Source organism: Hibiscus syriacus, unplaced genomic scaffold, assembly GCF_006381635.1.
Source record: "Hibiscus syriacus cultivar Baekdansim isolate YM2019G1 unplaced genomic scaffold, ASM638163v2 tig00110257_pilon, whole genome shotgun sequence".
Classification (NCBI taxonomy): domain Eukaryota; kingdom Viridiplantae; phylum Streptophyta; class Magnoliopsida; order Malvales; family Malvaceae; genus Hibiscus; species Hibiscus syriacus.
This window is the reverse complement of record NW_024062648.1, coordinates 425,100-449,177: the sequence shown is the minus strand read 5'-3', so window position 1 is coordinate 449,177 and position 24,078 is coordinate 425,100. Positions and strand designations below refer to the sequence as shown.

The window sequence follows — 24,078 nt, the reverse complement described above, 5'->3', positions numbered from 1 at the left end:
GTTTTTTTTAATCTAATCATATCAGATCGGATCGAAACCGAATACCATCACTAGTCAAGAGGGGTGTCATTAGTTGGAATTTGGAGTTGGCGTAGGCTAACTGCAGCTTGAGGGAAAAATCCTTAATGCCATTAGTGTTGAAATTAGCTTAAAATGGCTACATGTCTGGTAAATTTAATGGTCATTTTATCACGTTTCGATAAAATTTAATGATCATTTTATAATAATTTTAAAAAGTTAATGATCATTTTATAATCCTAAAATAGCTTAATAAATGTTAAATTTTACTATTTACAATGTAAATCAAATGGTCCCTGATTATGCTACATTCTACAACCTTCCTGTTGCCATTCATGCTCGAGACTTCTACGAATTTCGGATTCTTATATTTTATCTGATGTGAATACGAGTCAAGAACTGGTATCTCTAGGATGATGATCACGGCCACAAAGTTGAAGAAAGTGGCACATAAATCAAGCTTTCACGACTATTCATTCTGAAATTTGGCCTATAAATAAATAAAACTCACCTAAAAGACGGGTATAAAAGCTCGGGAGGATCGGATAGATCTCGATGCCGGTAAACGTATGAAGTTGTATCCCAAGCTTCGTGCTTCGGACATCTATTATTCAAAACAAATCAAACAACATCGAAAACCCGTTCCTCCATGTGGCTCCACTAGGAACTCTTTCTTTCTTGTGCATCATGATTTCTCCAAGGATTCAATTCTTCTCTCATTGCTTGAGCTTCAGGGGAATTCTCCCAAGCTCGCTTCTCCGACTCCAGAACAGTTACCTTGTCATCTACAACATAAGAAAGGTAAAGGTTCAGTCAAGAGTTAGACAACAATGTGACTTGAAAAACATGCCATAACACGACTATGTGACTTGACGAACATACGAAATTGTAAATACAACCATTTCCTTTAAACAGTTAGATATCATTATCATCTTCCTTTACATTTACCAAGGGACTCAGCTAACAGTTCGAACCAAATCATTTTCAACCCGTCATTAAGCATCCATTGAGATTAACACTCACTAATGCTTGTCACTAATCACACAGTCATAGACTAATTAGCAGTAAGACGCTAAAATTATTAAAGACTGAAACTAAGCACATAGACATAAGAATATTAGATCCGCGTCTAAGAACGTGTGGAAACACCAGGCTTTGAAGTCCATTTATACGACCTAGAATTTAAAACTAACCATACATTACAATGAGAGTCTGAAAATGTTCAAAAGTATCATTTGGATAACATTAAGAACCGAGACAATCAAAATAACTCAAATAAAAATCCAGCAATTAACAAGAAGAATATGGTACTAATATACTAATTTGCTTAGACTCATCATTTTTCTTTTAAGTACCATATACGTATGGGAATACAAATCTCAAAACATATGAAAAACTTCGGGAAAAAAAAAGACTTGAACATATCCATGCTGGACACATGCTCGTATTGGACACACATCTCTTGGCTAAGTCTTGGTAACATAGCTAATATCTTATGAAATTTAGAGATATCAAGTTAAAAGGCAACCAAAGAAAGGGAAAATCAAAGACTACACTTTTTAGGGTTTGGAGAATAAAATCATAAATTACTGAAATGAAATCAGTTTAGATAAATGAAAGGGAGAAAAATATGGAGAGTTCTCACACAGAAACCAGTCTTGATCATGAATAACTCCATGGAACCTCCAATTAGAGCCGACCCAGCTGCAATCTTCAAATACCAATCAAGAAACTTTATTGCCATTTTCCTTTTAGCTGCAATTAAATACTTGTGCTTAGTTAGGAGTTCAAATTAACAAAGGAACTAAATTCTGATCATGCTAAATTGTACTAAGAACAGAAATTAAACTATTAAAACAGACATAAAACTACAAAACAAAACAAAAAAATAAATAAATTTGAATTCAAGTGACCTTGAGTGGCTTGAGGAAGAGGATGAAACAGGAGACAGCTCGGAAGCCAGGAATTGAATATTGAAGTTGCCGTCCAATCGGTGCCGTCGTCTCGTTAGATGCCGACGGCTACAATTGAGCCCTTATCGGCGATGCAAAATGTATTGATGAGTGCGTGGGACTGGGATCCGTGGTGTAGAGCCTGAAATTGTAAACAAAAAGGGAAGGGGAAAAAAGGGTTTTCAAATTTCACCTATTAAAAAAATGTAAAATCCCTTTTCTAGAAAGATGACAGAATTTACAAATCGAAAGAAAAATATTTTACGAAAAGAAAATAAATTTATCAAAGTTTATAGAGGAAAGTACAAATCCATTAGACCCATTTTACTTATGATTCGATTAGTTTAGTTTCAGTTAAATCGATGATGATTATAAAAATTAATTAATTAAATAAATTAAATTAAATTTATTAAAAAAACTAACTTAAATTCTAATATTAATAAATCAATTATTAATATTTATAATTATTAGTTAAACGAAATCGATGATGATTATAAAATTAATTAATTAAATAAATTGATTAAATTTAAAAAGTCTATTAAATCAACTAACTTAAATTATAAGTTAAAACAATTTTAATATTAATTATTATATTTAATAATTAATTATTATATTTAATAATTAATTAACGAAAAATATGTACCTAATCAGCAACGACTAAGAAATACATTAACTCCTGAAAATCATAATGATGTTACAATTGTTTTACATCAGAACATATGATTCAACAAGCTTGAGAGCACATAAGCACCCAGTTACACCTACAATAGTTGAGACTTTAACCAAGAGCCCTGTTTTTTAAAGCCACTGACCGATCATGTAATGTACACATAATGTGAAGTAAAGAAGGCATTTAATAATCTTGCTACTCTAGGAAGAAAAATAATGTGGTGGCAATGCTGCAGGATCAAGTTCCCAACATCCTCTTAGGTTGCCATTTCTCTCATGGGTTAGCTGGAAATATGGAATCTGATGAGAGAACCGAGGCTGATCGGCTCGAGGGATTTCGAGTGTAACAGTCTTTCCTCCTTTTACCTGGGGCTTGAAAACCGAATTGAAGCCGTCGACTTTGTCTAAAAGTAAAACCTTGAAGAGAGAATAATTTTCCTCCAAAACCTGCACTATGTCATATTCCCAGTTCTCTAAGTCGGAGCATTTGATGTCTCGACTCCAGTTCTGGTACAAGGCCCAGATTTCGCATCTTCTAGGTACAATGGTAAACTCCGCCTTCGAACCAGTAGGCCCGGCTTTTAACAAATGAGAAAAGGAATCAGTGGAGGTGTAGGTCTGGGAACCATTTCCAATTCTAAATCTCCCACAAGAAGTTGGCATGTCCGGATCAGACCACCCGGCCGTGGTTTCTGATGGGCTACGAAAAAGCCATCTCAAATGTATTTTGAAAACTGGGTGGGTGTTGATTTTCTTGATCTCGCCGTAGTACTTTGGCATGCCATCCTCATCACCATACAGTGCCCATATCTGACCGACGCGAAACTTTTCCTTGGGTTTTTCAGTATCAAAATTGTGGAATTCTGATTCTGGAATTTCAAAACCCGAAGCTGGAGGAACAGAATTATTCGATCCCACCACTGGATTTACCGTTTCTGGAACTCCTGGACATGAACCACTAGGATTTCTGCCATTACCACCTTCCTCCTTCATGTCCTTGGAAACAAAAAATTCTTCAGGTAAAGAAACAGGTTCGAGTTCAAATGAACCTTTTGGCACCCCTTGCCTCTCTTTACCGGTCAGTGCGAAGGATGGAACCCTGTGTGAAAACCTGAATAGTTCCCGGGGTGGAATTAGAAATGCATCCTTATTCATGGGCGAGAAGACACTAACAAACCCTTTGACCTTAGTCAAGTAAGAAACCTGTATTCCTACACCTTCAGCATCATCTGATAAGATCTCAACAATTTCATACTCGTGTTTCTGGGCACCAGACTTCCATTTGATATTCCAGTTCTTAAAAAGGGCCCAGGTTTCTCCTTGTCTTGGAAATATCTTATACGTATCTCTAGATGTTCCTTTTTCCCAATACATCAAATGGGAAAACATAAGACGATCTTCAACGTTTTCAGACCCTCCATATTTGAAGTTACCACAAGAAGCGGGTAAACCTTCACTGACCCATTGTATTTCATCCTCATCATCTGGATCAGGTTCTAGCCACGTTATCCTCAGCTTGAACCCAGATGAGAGGACTCTTCTGATCCGAGCATAGAATCTAGGCATGGCATCTGGTGTATCATACAAAGCCCAAATCTGACCTACTTTAAAACACTCTTCTTTCTTCTCTTTGTCAAAGTCATTAAACTCAGGATCAGGGTAATCAAAAACCCCGGGCTCTTTTGTTTCTTCAAAACTTGAATACGAAACAGAATCAACAACAGCAGGGTTTGAATTTCCCTTGATACCATCAGCAGAAGCTTCCCTAGTATTCTTACCATTGGGTAAGCTCGCCTCAAAATGCTTACCATTTCCGTCGTCCATCTCCTTATCTTCTTTCACTTGATTTTTGTTTACAGGCTTGTCTTCGTCATCCATTTCTTCAGTGGCACATTGTGATCCACTTCCCTTAGGTTTTTTTGTGGGATTAACTGTGTCCTCATCATCACTTAAATTTTCCTTGTAAGAAACATGCTGCTTATGCCTCCCAGATCTCCGCACATTCTGCGGTACTTGAGAACCAACCTTCTTTCCAGACAAAGCTTCACCATCGCCATCAACCACCACATCCTCCTCTGACTCGATGCTGCTTTCACTGTCACAGCTTTCACTGGATTCAACAGTTTGCTTCCTTCCTCTCTTACCATTCACTTTTTCAGTCCATGCATCTGAAGTGCTAGCTGCCTTCGGTGTAAAAGCTGTAAAAACATTTTCAGTAGTGAATTTCTTTTGAGATCCTTGATCCGCTCTGCCAGCACTCTGATTCTGGGCAACTCCTTGTCGAGGAAAATTCGATTGATTCATATTAGCTGCCTGTGAACCTGCACCTGAATCATAGGCAACAAAGTTCTTTTTGCAAGTTTGACAACGAATAGATCTGTGAAGTACTTCTGTATAGTACTGGTACCTAACCGTACAGTACGGACACTTGGTCCAAAAAGTGCTCTGACCATTGGAAAACCCTGCTTGAGTTGGCGGTTGTCGCTGTTGTTGAGAATTCAATCCAGAAAAATTGGGGATATTATTCTGAGCAGCTGTGTGGGGGTGCCAACTCGGATACTGCGGGGGGCGAAATGCTGCTGCCGGAGCCGGTCTATTAACAGTTGCTTTGCGTTTCATGTCATATGCAGATCTTTTGCCTGGATCCAAAAGTGTCCTCTGAGCATCCCCAATCAACTTAAAAGCTGCTTCCGCCCCCGGAAATTTATTCTTATCTGGGTGAAGCTGGAGGGCAAATTTTCTATACTGCTTCTTTATCATAGCTTCATCAGCTGTCTGCTCCAGCTTCAGTATGGCATACCAATCCTTGTCGTTACCAAAGAAATGTCTCTCAGCAGCACAATGAACGTCACACACCATTATCATCTGAGAAATATTCTCCAGGTCCTGGCAAAGATGTTTAGCCTTGATCGCAACTTTAAGAGCCCCAGAAAAATCTCGATTCTGCATCTTCTTCTCCGCAATGTTTTTGGCCTGGATGGCCTCCTCTTTGTTGCAGTCCATCACCAAAAAAATCCAGACTGGGGCTGGTTGAATGTGTTTTGGAAACAAAAAGAGCTAATGATTGCTTTAGTAAACTAATTCAATTAAAATATAACGGAATTCGATACTCTTCCTACGAGACCTGTCAATTATCAGACAAGAAAGTCATCAGCCTCCTCATTGGCGCTGCAGTAGTTCTATAAAATTACAACAACGCAAATTTGGCAAAACCACAAATCCAAAGATGTAAAAACTCCTATCTATCGGAACCAATACAACATTTAACATGACAAGTTGGTTTGCATGCATGAATAAGGAGTAACGTCTCTACAGAAAAAGGTAAAACACAATTAGGGACATAAATAAACCAAATTTGAACGAATTAAGTTGTGTTTGTGTTTGTTTATTTATTTTTAAAGGTGTTCAAATTCGGTTCATGTTCATTTAAAATTTTAGTACTGTGTTCGTTTATTTATTTTTGAAGGTGTTCGTGTTTGTTAGTTTAACGTTTGTTTAATGTTCAGCAACCTACACTCCTTTTTATTTGCAAGTCAAAGAAAAATGGTAAAATTATACCACTAATCCTTAAGTTCCTTAGGCTACACAATTTAAACTCTAAAGTTCACTTTATGTTCAATTTAGTCCAAACCTTCACCAATGTTTAAAATGTTAAAAAATAAAAGGAAAAGGAAAACCGAGTAAACAAGCTTATAAAAGAGTCGATAAACAAAAATGAGCTTGTTCGTCAACATAAACAAACCAAACATACATTTCTTCGTGTTCGTTCGTTTATTAAATGAACATCAAAATTTTGTTCATACCCATTTATTTAACTTAATAAAGATAAACGAATGGTTCGTTGAACTCTATGTTAGTTTACACCCCTAAACACAATGTACTTGTGGCGTACTTCCAAAATGCATTCATAGATAATCCCATGGGACAAGCAATTAAGGGTTAAAAATATACTATTATAGGGTTAAGAGAAATAACAAATGATGAAAGAAATTTAAGTCTTCATAATTCTGCATTGACCAAACCAAATTTCCTGCAGGAAATTATAACTAAATGTTTCGAAAACATGTCAGATGAACAAAAATTCAGTGACGAAAAGAAAATTACAAAAGCCATGCATATCAATACGACTTATAAAGCATGATTTTCCATTAACATTGTTACCATAATGAGAGAAACCAAGTAAATTCCCTCTTTTCTAGCATTAAGGCCTAAAACCCTTATGCATAGGAGTGAGCAAAATTCGACTTGACTCGAAAAATCAATCTGTTCGACTCGAACAGAAAACACTTTACTCGACTTGTAATTTTATAAAATTGACTTGACTAGAAAAAATTTTAAATTATTGGATTAGTTTTCAAGTTTGAGTGGTGTACCACAACTCTGTATAACATATGTATATCACATATAAAAGATATGAAATATATATATGTATTTTATATAGTTATAAAAAAGTTTAATTAGAATCAAATAGTAGCATAAATTTATAAATATTTACAATTATATTTAAACATAAACTCGAACAATTCAAATCAACCCAACAAAATTCAAATAAAATTTGAATTATAAAATAGAATCTAAACTCGAATAAATGGAAAAAATAATTGACTATATTCTATTGACGCTTACCCCTGATAGTGCATAAACAATATCAAACCCATAAGACAATAAGAAGAAATGAAAACCTAAAACCCAACCTAAATCCCAAATTCTAAGTTTCTAACCCACAAAAATGAACCAACGTTTATTAGAACAAAAATAAACCAAATCCTTAATACTAGTTAACAAACATGAACGAAGAGGAACACGTATACGCATTTCAGTGACATAAAACCCAGAATAACGTAAGTCAACAAAACTTCAAAAACAAACCCTAGAATTTGAAAGGGCGGTAAAAAGAAGAAGCATAGAAATGGAACTTGCCTGTATACGGAATTCCAAACCAGAGTAGTGAAAAAACTCAAACGAAAAACAAAAGGGTTTTAGGGATTTGAGGGACACGGGACATAAACCATAGGGGAGGAAGGACCACGAAATTGGGGAAGAACACAAAGTATGAGAGTACGACTTAATTTCTCTGTTGCCACTTATTTTGTGATTCACTCCTGGACATGGTTGTGATTTTGGTCAACTTTAGGGGCATTTTCACGAAGTAAATTACATAAATGTCCTTATAATTTCATCAATTTACAATTTTAAGTATGACATGTTCATGAGTCGGATCGAGTTTCGGAAATTTTTTATATTTCTTTTAATATTTACCCGAACACGTTTCATGAAGAAAATAATGTTATCAGAAATATTAATTATGAGCAAAACACATCTAACTGAATAATTAAATTATTCATTTTTGTTATCTCATATTTCTTTCATAGATTCTAAATTTACTAATGATATATGATTCAGATTTCATTATAATTGGAAGAAATAATTTTTTTATTATTACCACATCGTATACTACTACTTTTTTTATATGAAAGGGGTAATTTAGAAAATAAAAGCAGTTGAAGGGGCAAATTAGAAAATAAAAGCTGGTGGAGGGAAATAATTGAGGGTAATTTTGGTAATAAGTTAATTGATTGGGGACAATTGTGTAAGGTGCTGGTGTAAGAAGGGTGATTGTGGCAACGCAAAATTAATTGAAGGGCAATTGTGGCAAAAGACTAAACTATTTTCTTAATGAAACTTAATTTATTATAAAATTGTGAAATTACTAAACTAATATCATTTTATAATATAATAATATTAGGGTAAAATGTACAAATGGTCCCTCAATTATAAGATATTATTTTATTGAGTCTCTCGATTATTAAAAGTTACAAAATAGTCTCTCGAATGATATTGTTTTGGTGAGCCCCCAATAATTAAAAGTTACTAAATGATCACCTAACTATTCATGCATTCCAAACTAACATTTTTTCGTTAAAAAGTTGACTACCGTCTGAACTGGATGTTAATTTGTTGCCTCAACAAAACAATACTTTATAATTGGATGATCAATTTTTTATCTTACAATAATCAATAGGTTAATGTTCAGCTAGGATAATCATCAATTTTTAATGAAAAAATGACGAGTTTAGAACATATGAGTAATTGTCGAACCATATGTGGCCTTCACCCTTAATCGTATCATGATAATACTTTTATATTTTCGTACTTTTGAACCCTTCAAGTGATTTAGTAGTTAAAGAGAATATTATTCTTCAATGAGATCTTAGAATCGAGTAATTACGTATGCAGTATATACAATTTTTTTCAATGATTAAAAAATATTTTAAACAGATACGACTCTATAACCCTAAATTATTTAAAAAGAAAATAAATCAAATATATATATATATATTGATTTCAAATCTGATCCGCCACGTAAGCCCGACATATTAAATTTTCCGTACTTTTGATTTTCAATTCTAAATTATTTTCCCGCTCATTTCCACAGTTCCTCTCTCTCTCTATCTCTCTTCATTTGCCAAAAATGGCTAAAGCCAAAATTTGTCTATCAGAGTCTCACTAATTTCTTCTTCTTTCAAAAAGCTCCCAGCAAAATCTTCTTCCCAAAATACCCTAACTTCATCTCTCAATTTTCAAATCCGGACCCTAACAGCCTCAAATGAACCAGTATCACATCTACGAAGCCATTAGTCGTGGCAAATATTCGGTAAAATCATCTCATTTCTCTCAGATTTCTCCAACATTTTTTCGTCGCTGATTATGTTCGGCTTTACTGCATTTTCGTCTACTTAATCTCATTTTTTGGTAGACTGTGTATAAAAGAAGGAAGAAGAAGACGATTGAATATTTCGCAATCAAAAGCGTGGAGAAATCACAGCGGAGCAAAGTTCTTCTAGAAGTAACATCGACTTTTCCTTTTGAATTTATTGATATGATTTGAGCAATCAATTACTAATATTGAAAATTTGGATGCCATCGATTTGATTTTATATTGTAATATTACTCGGTATGATCTTTACAGATGTTAGAGCTGTCGCTTCTTTTATTTTCTTTCTCCTTACTGAATATTTGAGATAATATGGTAATCTCGATATTCATGTTTAGTTCACATCGGAACAAATTTCATCTAGAAATAACATCGACATTTTTAGTGCTTGAGCTGATTTGAGTGACTAATTACTCTTATTGAAAATTAAGACGCTCTTTTTTTTTTTGTAATTTTAGCTTGTGGTTTTACTAGGCATGATCTTTAAAGAAGAGACAGTTGTTTGTTTTATATATATATTCTATGTGATATTTGATATGCTTTAATAATCAGAATAATGATGCTTAATTACTAATATAGTTCAATTTTGCTTCTATTTTATTGTTTGTTTGCATTTCCATTTTCAGGTTCGGATACTTCACTCTTTAAATGACCTGAATATACTCAAGTTTTACTCATGGTATTTTTATTTTCCAATTTAGATATGTACTTCTAAATTTTGGCATAATTTTGAAAATGTCTCATTTTTGTCACTTGTGTATCAAGGTATGAAACTTCTGCACATTTGTGGTTAGTTTTGGAATTCTGTACTGGTGGTGATCTCATTGCTGATGTAGCCTCCGAATCTGTTGTCTTGTTGCTCAAGGCAGCTCCGAGGGAAGACACGACCGGGTTCCTGACTAATCTTTCGAAGGCCGGTTCGGTCCTCGAGTCGTGGCGGGGAAACGGCAGCTCTCACTTGCTCTTGAAGAGGTTATTGCACGCCGTTGGTTATGCTTGTAGGCAATACTTGTTGCAGGCTATGATATTATCGATATCGGGACCCGAGATTACACGGATTCAAGGCATAGTTTCCAAGTTGAAAAGCTCGAGTATACCTGGATTGGCTAATGTTGCTTCCCTTGTTCTCTCGGAGTTGCAGCGGCTGTCGCGTTGCGTTTGATCTTCTTTTCAGGTACATCCCCAAATACCTCGTAATGTGTCTATCCAATTCGTATTTTAGAGTAAATTATATCGTAGGTCACTAAACTATGTTCAACTACTTGTTTTGATCATAAATTTTCAAAAGTTCCAAAATTGTCTTTAAATTTTATCAAAACATGTCATAATTTTATAATTTAAAAGTTATAAAATAATCATTAAAATTTTAAAATTATTTCAAAATGATTATTAAAATTGTCAAACGTTTACGATTATCATAATGTCATCACACTGTCATTTATAACAATTTGATAAATTTAATTATTATTTTATAAATTTTAAAATTTAATATAATTTAGTCATCTCTCTGATGTACTTTATTTTTTTATTCATATAATTATATTCCGATTTAAAGTGGATAATAAATGGATTGAAATTTTAAATTAAATTTGTAAATCCAGATTCATGTTACGGGCGTTGTCGATGGGACATGGAGGATGTCTAATGGAGCTCTGGTCTAGATGATTCATGTTTGAGAGGTGAGTTTCTATTGTTAAAGTCCAGCTTTTACCATGTAACTAAATAAACCATGCATGCTTCCCATCTTTATATCAATTGATATAAGTATCATATATTCAATTTATCTTTATCATTATTGCTTTTCTTTTATCCATTTTACTCAAATCGATGGCATGCAAGTTTGTGCAACTTCACCACCTTTTCTATGGTAGTCAGGGATGGACGCTTAGGCGATCGCCCCTAAATATTTAAAATTATTATATATTTTAGATTTTATTTATGTATTTTTTGTTAAAAATTTATTTTCGTATTCTAAAATTTTATAAGTTCAAGTTCGCCCTTAACATAAAATCTTGCGTTCGTTTCTGTGGTCTAAGCCTGTACTGACTTTAACTTTTTTCTATCTGATCCGGTTTAAACCGTTTTGAAAATTTAAATAATATTTAATATAACACTAAAATATTTTTATATTTTCATGTCAATACTTATACATTTTAACTCATTTTAAGAAACTGAACAGTTAAGTAAAGTATACAATCTCACAATAAATTGCGGTCACAACGCGACGTATTGATCGCATCGTAATGGTTTTGAACGCACCGTAACGCAATATTAGCACAATGCGATAAGGGAATCGCATCACAACTTTTACGGTATAAAACTGTTACGTAACACCACAATAGGTAAAAAATTACGTCGCAATACAACAACAACGAACATTTAAATTGTCCAAAATATAAAATTACATAAATAAAATACTTGAATATTTTGACTTAACAAAAAAAATGATATTAAATATTAACAAACATTTAACTTATGATGTATCTCTATATAATAATTGAAGATTATTAGCTAATAAAACAAATATCAGCTAGGTGTTAAATTGGTTATAACAGTATAGGTGAACTGGCATAACAAATAGATGCTTCTAGTATGGCATTTGTAAAAGGATAAATATAGGTTGTGTGAAATGAAAGAAAACCAGTGCATTTGTGAATATTTTTTTATGATAACAGAAAAGTTTACAGAGAAGTTTGACATGGTATCGAGAGCCTTGGGATCTGGGGGTATCTACCTTTCATAGTTTTTTTCCTTTTTGCTTTGTTCTGTTGGTGGTAAGATGGTCGATACAGACGTATCATCGGTGTCGCTGCAAAAGATCTTCACCAATAATTGGTTCAATGTCGTCTTGGATGAACACAACTTTTTTTTATGGAAATAACAAGTGCTTCTGGCGGTTCGGAGTCATCACCTGGAAAAACTTCTCAATGGTGCAGTCACTCCTCCTCCGGCATTAGTGGTTCAGGGAGATGGTACGGTTACTGAAAAAATGAAGACTATGAAATATTTGTTGCATAAGATAGTGCACTTGCTTCATGGCTTCTGTCCACCATAAGCCCATTGATTCTTCCCCACTTGGTCGGAGCTGATACGGCTGCGCATGTATGGGCTACGGTCACTAAGTATTTTGCCAGCAAGTCGACAACGACGATAATGAATCTTCATTATCGCTTGAAAGTAGTTCGTAAAGGTGAAATGAGTATGAGAACGTTCATATCTCAGGTCAAGGAGCTTTGTGATGCTCTTGTCGCATGTGGTTCTCCGGTGACCGAGTATGAGCAAGTGACGACCATTTTGAACGGTCTTCCGTTGGAGTATCGACCGTTTATTGTTGTTATCGCTGCTAGCAGAGAACCTTTCACGTTGGATGGTGTTACGTCTGTGTTGCTTGATGCAGAGTTGCAAAAAAAAGGTTTTGAGGAGGCTGATAGCTTGACGATCAGCGCAAATCTTGCGAATTGTTGAGTTAATCGATCGATGAAATCGGCCAAGAGGGGGTGAATTGGCAATAAAAATTTTGGTGGAAGCTTTTGCAGAAAATTGAAAGTAATTGCACAACGATTTACAGTGGTTTGACTTTATCAACCAAAGTCTACGTCCACTACCTTAGCTATCCACACTAAGGATTTTCCAACAAATTCACTAATTTGTTCTTTCTTTTGAGGCCAAAGAGATAACCTTACAACTCCCTCAAGAATTATACCCCAATTCTTGAGAACACTCTTTCTCAAAGAGAAGGTTACAAATTTCGCAAACTTACAAGAAAAACCTCACAAGGTAAGATGTTTGCACAATTTTAGAACAAAGAAAGAACACTCAATAATAAATATAATTGAGCACACACTAAGGGGTCTCTGCTGGTCGTTCTTCTTCGACTGTCAATCCAGTTGCTCATTCTTGTGTTTTTTCCTCGTCACCTGCATGTGGCTGTCAAGGAGTGTGGGATGTTAATGCTACAGTAGTTGTGACTGAATGTGCTCCTAAGTCTAATATGGGTACTGGTGGTGTTGCTCGGTCCCCTGGGAAATGGATTGTCAACTCAGGTGCCACCCATCATGTGACATCGGATGCAAATAATATTATTGATCGAGAGGAGTATACCGAACAGGGTAAGCTTACGGTTGGTAATGGCAATGGCTTATCTATTTCTAGCATTGGTCATTCTCGTTTACATGGTTGTGATCGTTCTTTAACGTTAAATAATTTACTTCATGTTCTTTATATATCGAAGAACTTAGTATCGGTTTCTAAGATTGCCAAAGATAAGCATATATTTCTTGAATTTCATGCTCATAGATATGTAGTTCGAGATGAAGCTACAAGATGGTGTTACTTGAAGGATGTGATAAAGATGGTCTCTATGAGTTTGACTCTATATTGCTAAGGAGTAATGATCAGTCGAGTGTAATGTAGCTCGTGGGGTTGTTGATTTTCGCTTATGGCACAACCGATTAGGATATCCCTCTCGGGATAAAGCACTCAAAGTGTGTAGAGAATGTAATGTTGATACAACTTTGGTTAATGGTGAATTTGTATGTGTTGTTTTTCACTCTGGAAAAAAGTCATTCTCTACCTTTTTCTCCATCTTTTACTGCTTATATCAAACCTTTTAACTTAATATTTGTGGATCTATGGGGGCCTCCTCACGTTGTATCCAACGAATATCGATACTATATGTCGTGTGTTGATGTCTGTACCAGGTATAATTGGGTTTATCTTTTAAAAGAGAAGTCCCAAGCTTTGTATGCCTTCAAACTGTTCCAACGATTAATTCGTGTATAGTTTAATAAGGAAATAAAAGAAGTTCAGAGTGATTGGGGTGGAGAGTTTCGTCCTTTCACTAAAGCTCTTCAAGAACTCGGGATACGTCATCGAAACATCGTCACATTGTTGAAATGGCTCTTACGTTTTTTGCTCAGGCCTCGTTACCATTAAAGTATTGGTCATATGAGTATATTTGATTAACAGATTGCCTATGAAAGTTCTGCACGGCTCGACTCCGTTCAGCAAGCTATTTGGTAAAAATCTGGGTTATGAACACCTACGTGTCTTTGGATGTTGTTGTTTCCCATATCTTCGATCGTTTCAGTCACACAAGCTTACTTTTTGATTACATATTTATATTTTTGGGGTTATAGCGTGCAACGCGAAGGATATTTATGCCTGGCACTGGATGGTCGGATATTTATTTCTCGACACGTTAAGTTTGATGAGGGCACTTTTCCTTTTGAATGACAGGTTATGGAGTCGATTCCTGCTTCCACTACGATGCCTTCGATGCCATGCACCAAGATTGTTCAGGTCCCAGGCACTCAACGACTAACTCGTGCTCTTGCTCCAACTTTGTTGCAAGACAATCTTGGTTCTGATCCGACTGAGACTTCTGTGTTTTCTCTCCCAGTTGAAAATGCATATGATAACATGGGACAACAAAATATGATGCCTACAAATTCAGGAGTTCATACTCACCCGCCTGATGACTTACAAACAATACATGCGATTGAAAATTCAGTAGCTAGTTCTAGTGATTCTCTTCAAGAATCATTAGCATATGTTCCACCTGAAGCTGTTGCTACAAGTATAGTATATGTACCGCTTCATTTCACGTCCAATATCCATCTTATGGTTTCTAGGAGGAAAGTTGGCATTTTTAAACCCAAAGCTTTCTCTGTGCATTATATGATCGATGGCGATGAACCAGTGTCAATTCAACAAGCGATGCTCTCATCCGTATGGAACGAGGCTGTTACGACTGAATACAATGCATTGGTTCAAAATGGCACTTGGCGATTAGTTTCATTACCTCATGGTCAGACCGTTATCAGATGTAAATGGTTGTTCCGAATTAAAAAGAATATCGATGGGTCGGTTGCACGGCATAAAGCCAAACTTGTAGTAAATAGGTTTGCTCAAGTTCCTGGTAAGGACTTCCATGACACATTTAGTCTTGTCATCAAGCCATCCACAGTTAAGGTCATTTTATCATTAGTCGTGATGCATGGGTGGAAGTTGCGACAAGTCGACGTCAACAACGTTTTTCTCAATGGGGAACTCAATAAGGAAGTGTACATGATGCAGCCGCCGAGATTTGAAAAATCCAAAGTTGATGGCTCTCAATTGGTTTTCAAGTTGAAGAAAGTGTTGTATGGTCTCAAACAGGCTCCTCGCAGCTGGTATGCAAAGTTACGAGCCTTCTTAATTCGGGTTGGTTTCAATGGTACTCAGGTCGATGCCTCATTGTTTATTCGTCGACTTGGTGACAAAATGGTATATGTTCTTATATATGTTGATGACATTATCATTACGAGTCATGATGATGAGGGTGTTGCACAAGTGGAGATGCTCTTAGGTAATGAATTCTCTCTAAAAGATTTAGGGGAATTGAATTTCTTTTTGGGATTGGAGGTAACACGAAATGATTAAAATTTAGTTCTATAACAAAAGAAGTTTGTTGAAAACATTTTGATATTTCGATATAACAAATTAAGTTAAATGAATTTTAAGATTTTCCAAAAGATTTTCTAAGTATATTCGATATAATTATTCGAATATCAAAATATTACTCCAAATCTTTCAAATGTCATTTTTAATCCTTACTCAAGTGTAAAATTAAGTTTTATTCTTAAAATAATTTCAAAACAATTTTACAAAATATTTTGAACCATTTCAAAGCTAAAAATTCCAGATTGCTAAGAGGGAACCGATTTCTCCCAAATGGGGTATCGATTCCCCTCTGAATGGTTTGGTTTCGAGAAAAACAAAATGCTCGGAGGGAACCGATTCCCCCCCAAGTGGGTACCGATTCCCCCTGATCAACGGTCGAAATATTTAAATTTTACACTTAGGGAACCGATTCCCTATGAGGGGGTACCGATTCCCCCTACGCTCCAAGCTGTTTTATTAATTGATTTCACACTAAAACGGCTCCATTGACTCCACTAATCATCCCCAACGTTCAAAATCAATTAAAGGAGTATTTAAACAAGCTTAGAAGCCATTGAACAACAACAAGAAACAACAATCAACAAGAATCAAGAGAAAATTAAAGAGAAAGCATCAAACCTCAAGTTTGAGCATTTTCAAGCCTATTTCATTTAATATTCATTTTTTTGCTTTCAAGAACAGTTATTGTGCTCAATTGTATTATTCTTGAGTGTTCTTTCTTTGTTCTAGAATTGTGCAAACATCTTACCTTGTGAGGATTTTCTTGTAAGTTTGCAAAATTTGTATTATTCTCTTTGGGAGAGAGTGTTCTCAAGAATTTGGGGTATAATTCTTGAGGGATTTGTAAGGTTACTCTTTGTCCTCAAAAGAAAGACAAATTAGTGAATTTGTGGAAAATTCTTATTGTGGATAGCTAAGGTAGTGGACGTAGACTTTGGTTGAGAAAGTTGAACCACTCTAAATCGTTGCGCAATTACTTTCAATTTTCTGCAAAGCTTCCACCGAAATTTTTATTTGCCAATTCACCCCCTCTTGGCCAACTCCATCGATCGATTAACTCAACAATTGGTACCAGAGCCTCACTCATTTGAAGGTTTAAATGCCTCTTGAGTCGATTTGGGAAGAGTTAAATCGATTTTCAAGTCATTAATGGTCGGCGCTTCAAACTCCGACTTCGGTCTCGATTCGATGCCGGTCAACAAGCCTCCTTTCTTCAATGGAGCTAACTATGCCTATTGGAAGAATAGGATGATGTATTTCATTCAAGCAAGTGACATTAGAGCACGGAATGTTATAGAAGACGGATATATCAAGCCTCTCACTCATCCAAGATTGTGGAGTGAAGGAGAGACAAGAATGTTCCAGCTCAACTCCAAAACCATCCATATCATATTTTGAGCTCTTGGACCAGATGAATATGGAAGAGTTTCATCTTGTATATCTGCAAAAAAAAATATAGGATAAACTACAAGTCACTCATGAAGGCACCGACGAGGTAAAAGAATCTAAAATTAGTCTTCTAACACATAGCTATGAAAATTTCAGGATGAAACCAAATGAAGATATCAAAGCTATGACGGATAGATTCTCAACGATTGTCAATGGTCTCAAATCATATGGAGAGATCATTCCAAATGAAAAGCTAATCGGTTCCCTCCTCACTCATGAAATGATGCTTGAAGATGAGGTGGACCTCGATAAGATTGACGAGACACCAAAGGAGAAGAAGAAAAACATTGAAGTTGCTCTCAAATCCACAAAAGATGAGAGTGATTCGGATGAAGATGACGATGACGAGGAAATAGCATTGTTTGCCAAACGGTTCAGAAAAATGATGAGACCTTACCAAGGAAGAAAATTCAAACGAAACAAAGGCCTCAAAAATAAACCAAAAGAGAATGACCCTATCATTTGCTATGAATGCAAAAAGCCGGGGCATGTCAAATATGATTGCCCACAATTGAAGAGAAATGGTTAATCAAAAAATAAGCACAATGCTCATGTGGCTACATGGAGCGATGAAGAAGGTTCCGATGAAGAGGAACAAGAAGTAGCAAACTTGTGCTTGATGGCATTCGGGGAAGATTCTAAGGTAACCTCTAACTCATTTGAATTAGATGATTTATCTTATAATGAGTTATTAGAGGAATAAAATGGGTTGACTTCGGATTATGAGAAATTATTTTTAAAATATAAAAATGATGTTTCAATAAGCTCATATCTAAGACCAACAATGATTTTGAAAGTAAAATTAGTGATTTGCAAATCAAATTAGAAGAGTTTGAAAAGAAATTTTTAGATTTGCAAAATTTACTTTCAAAGGTCAGTGATTATCATCAAAAGAAAATTGATGATCTTAAAGCTTCTTTTGATAAAGTTGGAACAAAACGTTTTGAAAATTGAGAAAATTCAAAATTCAAAATCCAACTTTGTTAGAAAAAGTTTTAAAAACTACAATCATAGAGGTCCCCAAAGAACCTCTAATGGAAAAATCGTTAGAAGTATATGGGTTCCTAAATGACTCATTACTACTAAAGATAAAGATATCCTACACAAATTGATACCTAAGGGGACTAGAATTTTGGAAACTAATGAATATGTACCCAAAAGAATTTGGGTACCAAAAATTAGAAATTAATCTATGTTTGTAGGAAAAGGAGTATTGCTACAAGGCACGAGAAACAAATTCAAACTCATGGTACCTTGATAGTGGATGCTCAAGACACATGATCGGAGACAAAAGCCGGTTCATAGAGCTTAACGCCAAAAACGGAGGAGAAGTGACTTTTGGTGATAATTCAAAAGGTTACATCGAAGGTATATGTACAATAGGTAATACCTCTTCCATACAAATTAGAAATGTTTTATATGTGAATGGATTAAAGCATAATCTTTTGAGCATTAGTCAATTTTGTAATAAAGGATTCAATGTCATGTTTGAAACTAATGATTGTAAAGTTATTGACATTGCATCTAATCGGATTATGATTGTTGGTCATAGAATAGGAAACATATACATGGTGCATTTAAACTCTATAGATATGACTAATTTATGCCTAGTTGCTAAGGATGAGCATGATAGTTGGTTATGACATAGGAGACTAGGACATACTAGTATGAGTGTTTTGCAACAGTTAATTCAAGGAGATTTGGTTCGAGGGCTTCCTAAACTAAAATTTGATAATGATAAAATCTGTGATGCTTGTGTTAAAGGAAAACAAAAGCGAGTTTCTTTTAAATCCATTAATGATGTATCAACTAGTAGAGTATTGCAATTGATCCATTTAGATCTTTTTGGGCCATCTAGAACTACTAGCTTGGGTGGAAAACAACATGCATTTGTCTTGGTAGATGACTATTATATATATACTTGGGTTATATTCTTAAGTACTAAAGATAAAGCATTAGAAAAATTCATCACGTTTTAAAAAGTAATCCAAAATGAAAAAAAGTTACTCTATAACTAGTGTTAGGAGTGATCATGGAACTGAATTTGAAAATCTTGGATTTACTAATTTTTGTAATTCTAATGGTATTAGCCATAATTTTTCAGCACCTAGAACCCCTCAACAAAATGGAGTTGTTGAGAGGAAAAATCGAACTTTAGAAGAAATGTCTAGAACCATGTTTTGTGAAAATAATTTGCCAAAATATTTTTGGGCGGAAGCCACAAATACCGCTTGTTATGTTATAAATCGAGTAATGATTAGGCCTATTTTGAAGAAAACTCCATATGAACTTTTTAAAAATAAAAGCCTAACATTAGCTATTTTCTTCTTTTGGATGTAAATGTTTTGTTTTAATCAACGGTAAACTATCTTGGCAAATTTGATGCTAAAAGTGATTAAGGGATTTTTCTGGGTTATTCCTTAAATTCTAAAGCTTATCGAGTATTTAATAAAAGAACTTTAGTTGTAGAAGAGTCTATACATGTTGTTTTCGATGATAATCTCCTTTCGAGGAAGGATTCTTGTGTGAATGATGATGTAGGCATTATAAATACAAATGACGTTAGATATGACGTTGGAGAACCATCATCAAAGGAAGAAACGAAAGACGAGGAAACGCATGATCCTCTCGAGAATTCAACCATTGAAGAAAGAGAAATATCTTATCCAAGAGAGTACAACTATGTCAAGGATGGTGAGATTATAGGTGATCCATCTAAAGGGGTAACAACTCGATCTTCTTTTAGAAATATTTGTAATTATGTTGCATTTATCTCATGCATAGAGCCTAAGAATATTAAAGAAGCATTAAATGATGAACATTGGATTATGGCTATGCAAGAAGAGTTAAATCAATTTGAGAGAAGTAAAGTACGAACATTAGTTGAAAGGCCTAGTAATAAATCTATTGTAGGTACTAGATGGGTATTTAGGAATAAGCTTGATGAAAGTGGTAATATAGTGAGAAACAAGGCTAAACTTGTTGCTAAGGCTATACCCAAGAAGAAGGTATAGACTATGATGAAACATACGCTCCCGTAGCTAGGATGGAAGCAATTAGAATGTTATTAGCATTTTCATATTTTCATGAATTTAAATTATATCAAATGGATGTTAAAAGTGGATTTTTAAATAGTTTTATTAAAGAAGAAGTGTATGTGGAAAAACCTCCAGGTTTTGAAGATTCAAAATTTCCGGATCATGTTCTTAAATTGACAAAAGCACTTTATGGTTTAAAACAAGCTCCTAGAGCTTGGTATGAAAGATTGTCAAACTTTTTAATTGAAAAAGGTTTTTCAAAAGGGAAGGTTGACACTACATTGTTTTTAAAACATAAAGGTAAAGATTTATTAGTAGTTCAAACAAGCTCCAAGAATTTTCTAAGCTAATGCAAAGCGAATTCGAGATGAGTATGATGGGGGAACTCTAATTTTTCTTGGGACTCCAAATCAAGCAAAGAAAAGATGACATCTTCATCAATCAAGCTAAATACGTCAAAGATATGGTCAAAAAGTTTGAACTGGAAAATGGGAAACCTCATGACACTCCAATGAGCTCTTCTACAAAACTTGACTTGGATGAAGTAGGTAAATGTGTGTATGTTAAATTATATAGGTCAATAATTGGTTCTTTGCTCTATCTAACTGCAAGTAGACCGGACATTATATTTAGTGTTTGCTTATGTGCTAGATTTCAATCATGCCCTAAGGAATCACATTTACTAGTTGTTAAGAGAATCTTTAGATACCTTAAGGACACTCCTAGTTTCGGACTTTGGTATCCTAGAGACTCTAGCTTTAGCTTGCATGCCTTTTCTGATGCAGATTATGGAGGATGCAAATTAGATAGGAAAAACACCTCTGGTACTTGTCAATTCCTTGAAATATGCTGATTTCTTGGTTTTCAAATAAACAAAATTGTGTTGCATTATCTACCACTGAAGCCGAATACATTTCAGCTGGTAGTTGTTGTGCACAAGTTTTATGGATTAAACAACAACTTTTTGATTATGGAATTGAAGTAGGTATCATTTCTATCAAGTGTGACAATACTAGTACTATTTGTCTCACTAAAAATCCCATCCAACACTCTAGAAATAAGCACATTGAAATAAGACATCACTTCATTAGAGACCATGTCACTAAGGAAGATGTAGTTCTATAATTTGTTGATACTTTGCATCAATTAGCGGATATCCTTACAAAGCCTTTAGACAAGGAACGTTTTTGGACACTTAGGAGAGAATTAGGTTTAACAACCTATCTTCACTTAAAGCTTAAAATAATTTTAGCACTTTTAAGAATAAATGAAAAATGCTTATAATAGTAATTTTTGATTGCATTCATTGCTTTTAGTTAGGGGGAGTTTATGATTCTTGGTGAAAATTAACTTTATGTTCAAATGTAATTTAAAGATTAATTTGATGGATTGAACATGATTAATTTTCAATATATGAGTTGCCAATATCACTAGAGAAAATTAATTTAGCATTTTGAGTGTTTAAAATCAGATTTTATCAGTTTTGGTGCAGAGGGAATTGATACCCCCTTGAAGGGGAACCGATTCCCCCTTTGAAGGGGAATCAATTCCCCCTGTAGAGGAATTGATATCCCCTGGGGTTCTGGTTTTTAACATGGACTTCATCAAAACAACGTTTTTAATCGGAATTCTCTTCAAATATCATCTCCTAAACCTGTTGGAATCATAAAAAACGTGCAAACTTCATCTAATCTCACTCAAATCTGAAATTCTTCAAGGTATTTTTCTAAAACTTCTATTTCATCAATTTTTGAACATAGAACTAGTTTTAATTAGTTCTAGGTTGAACTTTAGATCGTGCATTGATTGTTTAGTGATTAGAAACTGGATTCTACAACTAATTTTATCAAAAACACAAGAATTTTTGAAAATTTTGAAAATTTTCGAAATTAAAAAAAATAAGTTTCAAATTATTGTGTTTTGATTTAATTATGTTGTTATTATGAAAACTATGTGTATATTGATTTTCAAACCCTTATTTTTCAATAGTTTTCAAAAACTTTGCCTATTAGATTTGGTTTAGAGAACCTTGAAATATTGAAGACTCAATTGAGTTTTGAGATTGATTATATTCCATGCATGTGTTCTTAAACTTGCAGGTTATTTATTCTATTATGATTACCTTAAATCATGTCTCACAAACGTTCTAGACCTTCCTCTAGTCGTTCTAGCCAACCTCCAAACTCACCTCCAAATCCTCCACTTATCCGACAAATTCCTAATCCTAATCCCGATGATCCAAACATGACCATTCGCAATTCTTGCTTCAATGAACCCGGTCGTAGATAAAATTTCTACTTTAGGTTTTGTCAATACTTTGAGTCCTACAAAATCCGGGAAGAACGAATCCCATCTCTTCAAGCCATGTTAGACATCAATTTTCGACATCTTCCTACTCTTCAAGAGTGGAAATTTGATAAACTCTTCGAACTTGAACCTATAGTTTACTACCAACTTGTTCGTATCTTCTACTCTAATGCCGTTTGCATTCAAAACCGAGATAAAACCTTAACCATAGGAATCCGATCCTATCTTCTAGGAAGATTCCTTCATCTTGACTCGGAATACATTGCCACCGCATTAGGATTAGATAATGACGGGTTAGATAATGAAAAACTAACGGTAGTATCTCAGTATAAACGAAGGCCGTTTTCTTCACCTTATGATCTCTTGGTGGTTTCGACCATCCGGATGCCGTTACTCTACTCTTCGAGCCTTATATTTATTTTGGCTACATTGTGTCCAAAATAATCTCAAAATCAACCTTCCACAAATTATCTTTTCTGAACTTGTCGAAACCGTAAATCTTGTTCCCAATAAAAAAATATGTTCTTCTTTAGTTTACGGTTGTATTCTTAGTAATCTGTTTAAGAATGCTGGGCTTAGAGTTGGTATTGATTCTTCCTTTCACCTCAAAAACCAAATCAACCTCTTTTCTTTAACCAAATCGGGATGGAAGTTCAATGAAGAGATTGGTCTTTGGGTTCGTATTCATGAACAACCTCCGGAAGCCGATAACTCCGACAATGAGCAAGAACAACATGAGGAACAAGCTCCACCAGAGGAACAAGCACGACCAGAGGATCCAATGCCTCCATACTTTCAATCCTTTATGGAGATATTAGATTTCGAATTTGCATCCATGGATTCTCGCTTCACTTCCATAGAGTCTCATTTATCCACAATGGGAGCTCAACAATTAGAGATTCTCCTGGAGATGCACGCAAACAACGCTTCTATAAATGAACGCATTAATTCACTCTCACATGAGATGGCCGCTATGCGAGCTCATTTTCCTCCTCCCGACCCTCCTACGGATGTTTGATTGCTTTAGTACTTTGAAATAGAACATGGAGTTTATTGTTTCAACATTTTGAATGACTTTGGATTGTTTTTACTTTGGTTGTTGGATACTTAAACTTATGGATTATGGATGTTTGAACTTATATTTCTATATATTTTGTTTGGTTAAATTTATTTATTATTGCATCATTTACATCATGTTAGATTTATGACCAAGTTTGCCATGTCACATTGTTTATGAATATTGATTATAAAACTAATGGCTAACGTTTCTCTTGATTGTGATCTTATCAGCTTAAGCTATATATATTTATAATCAATTGGCTAAATGATTTTAAAACCTTATTTAAATTCTTTTAAAAGTCTTTTTGATTTAACAAAAAGGGGGAGAAATGTTCAAGTGTTTTAAAGGGGAGAAGTGTTAGAGTAAGAGGGAGTAGTTTCAAAACTTGATTTCAAAATCTTAAAATTACTAAAATGTTTTGTTATA

At 34.7% G+C, this 24,078-nt stretch overlaps 1 protein-coding gene and 1 long non-coding RNA gene across 2 annotated transcripts; both read right to left on the bottom strand.

The window, feature by feature from the left end:
• Positions 1–364: 364 nt before the first annotated feature.
• Positions 365–2,110, bottom strand: LOC120114935. Its single transcript, XR_005515442.1, has 3 exons — positions 1,932–2,110; positions 1,666–1,773; positions 365–803 (listed from the first exon to the last, which is right to left on the bottom strand). It is a non-coding gene; the product is annotated as an uncharacterized LOC120114935 (long non-coding RNA).
• A 730-nt stretch (positions 2,111–2,840) lies between these two features.
• On the bottom strand, positions 2,841–5,642 carry LOC120115049. Its single transcript, XM_039135819.1, has one exon. The coding sequence runs from the start codon at positions 5,640–5,642 to the stop codon at positions 2,841–2,843; it is 2,802 nt and encodes a 933-aa protein (XP_038991750.1).
• Positions 5,643–24,078: the final 18,436 nt, after the last annotated feature.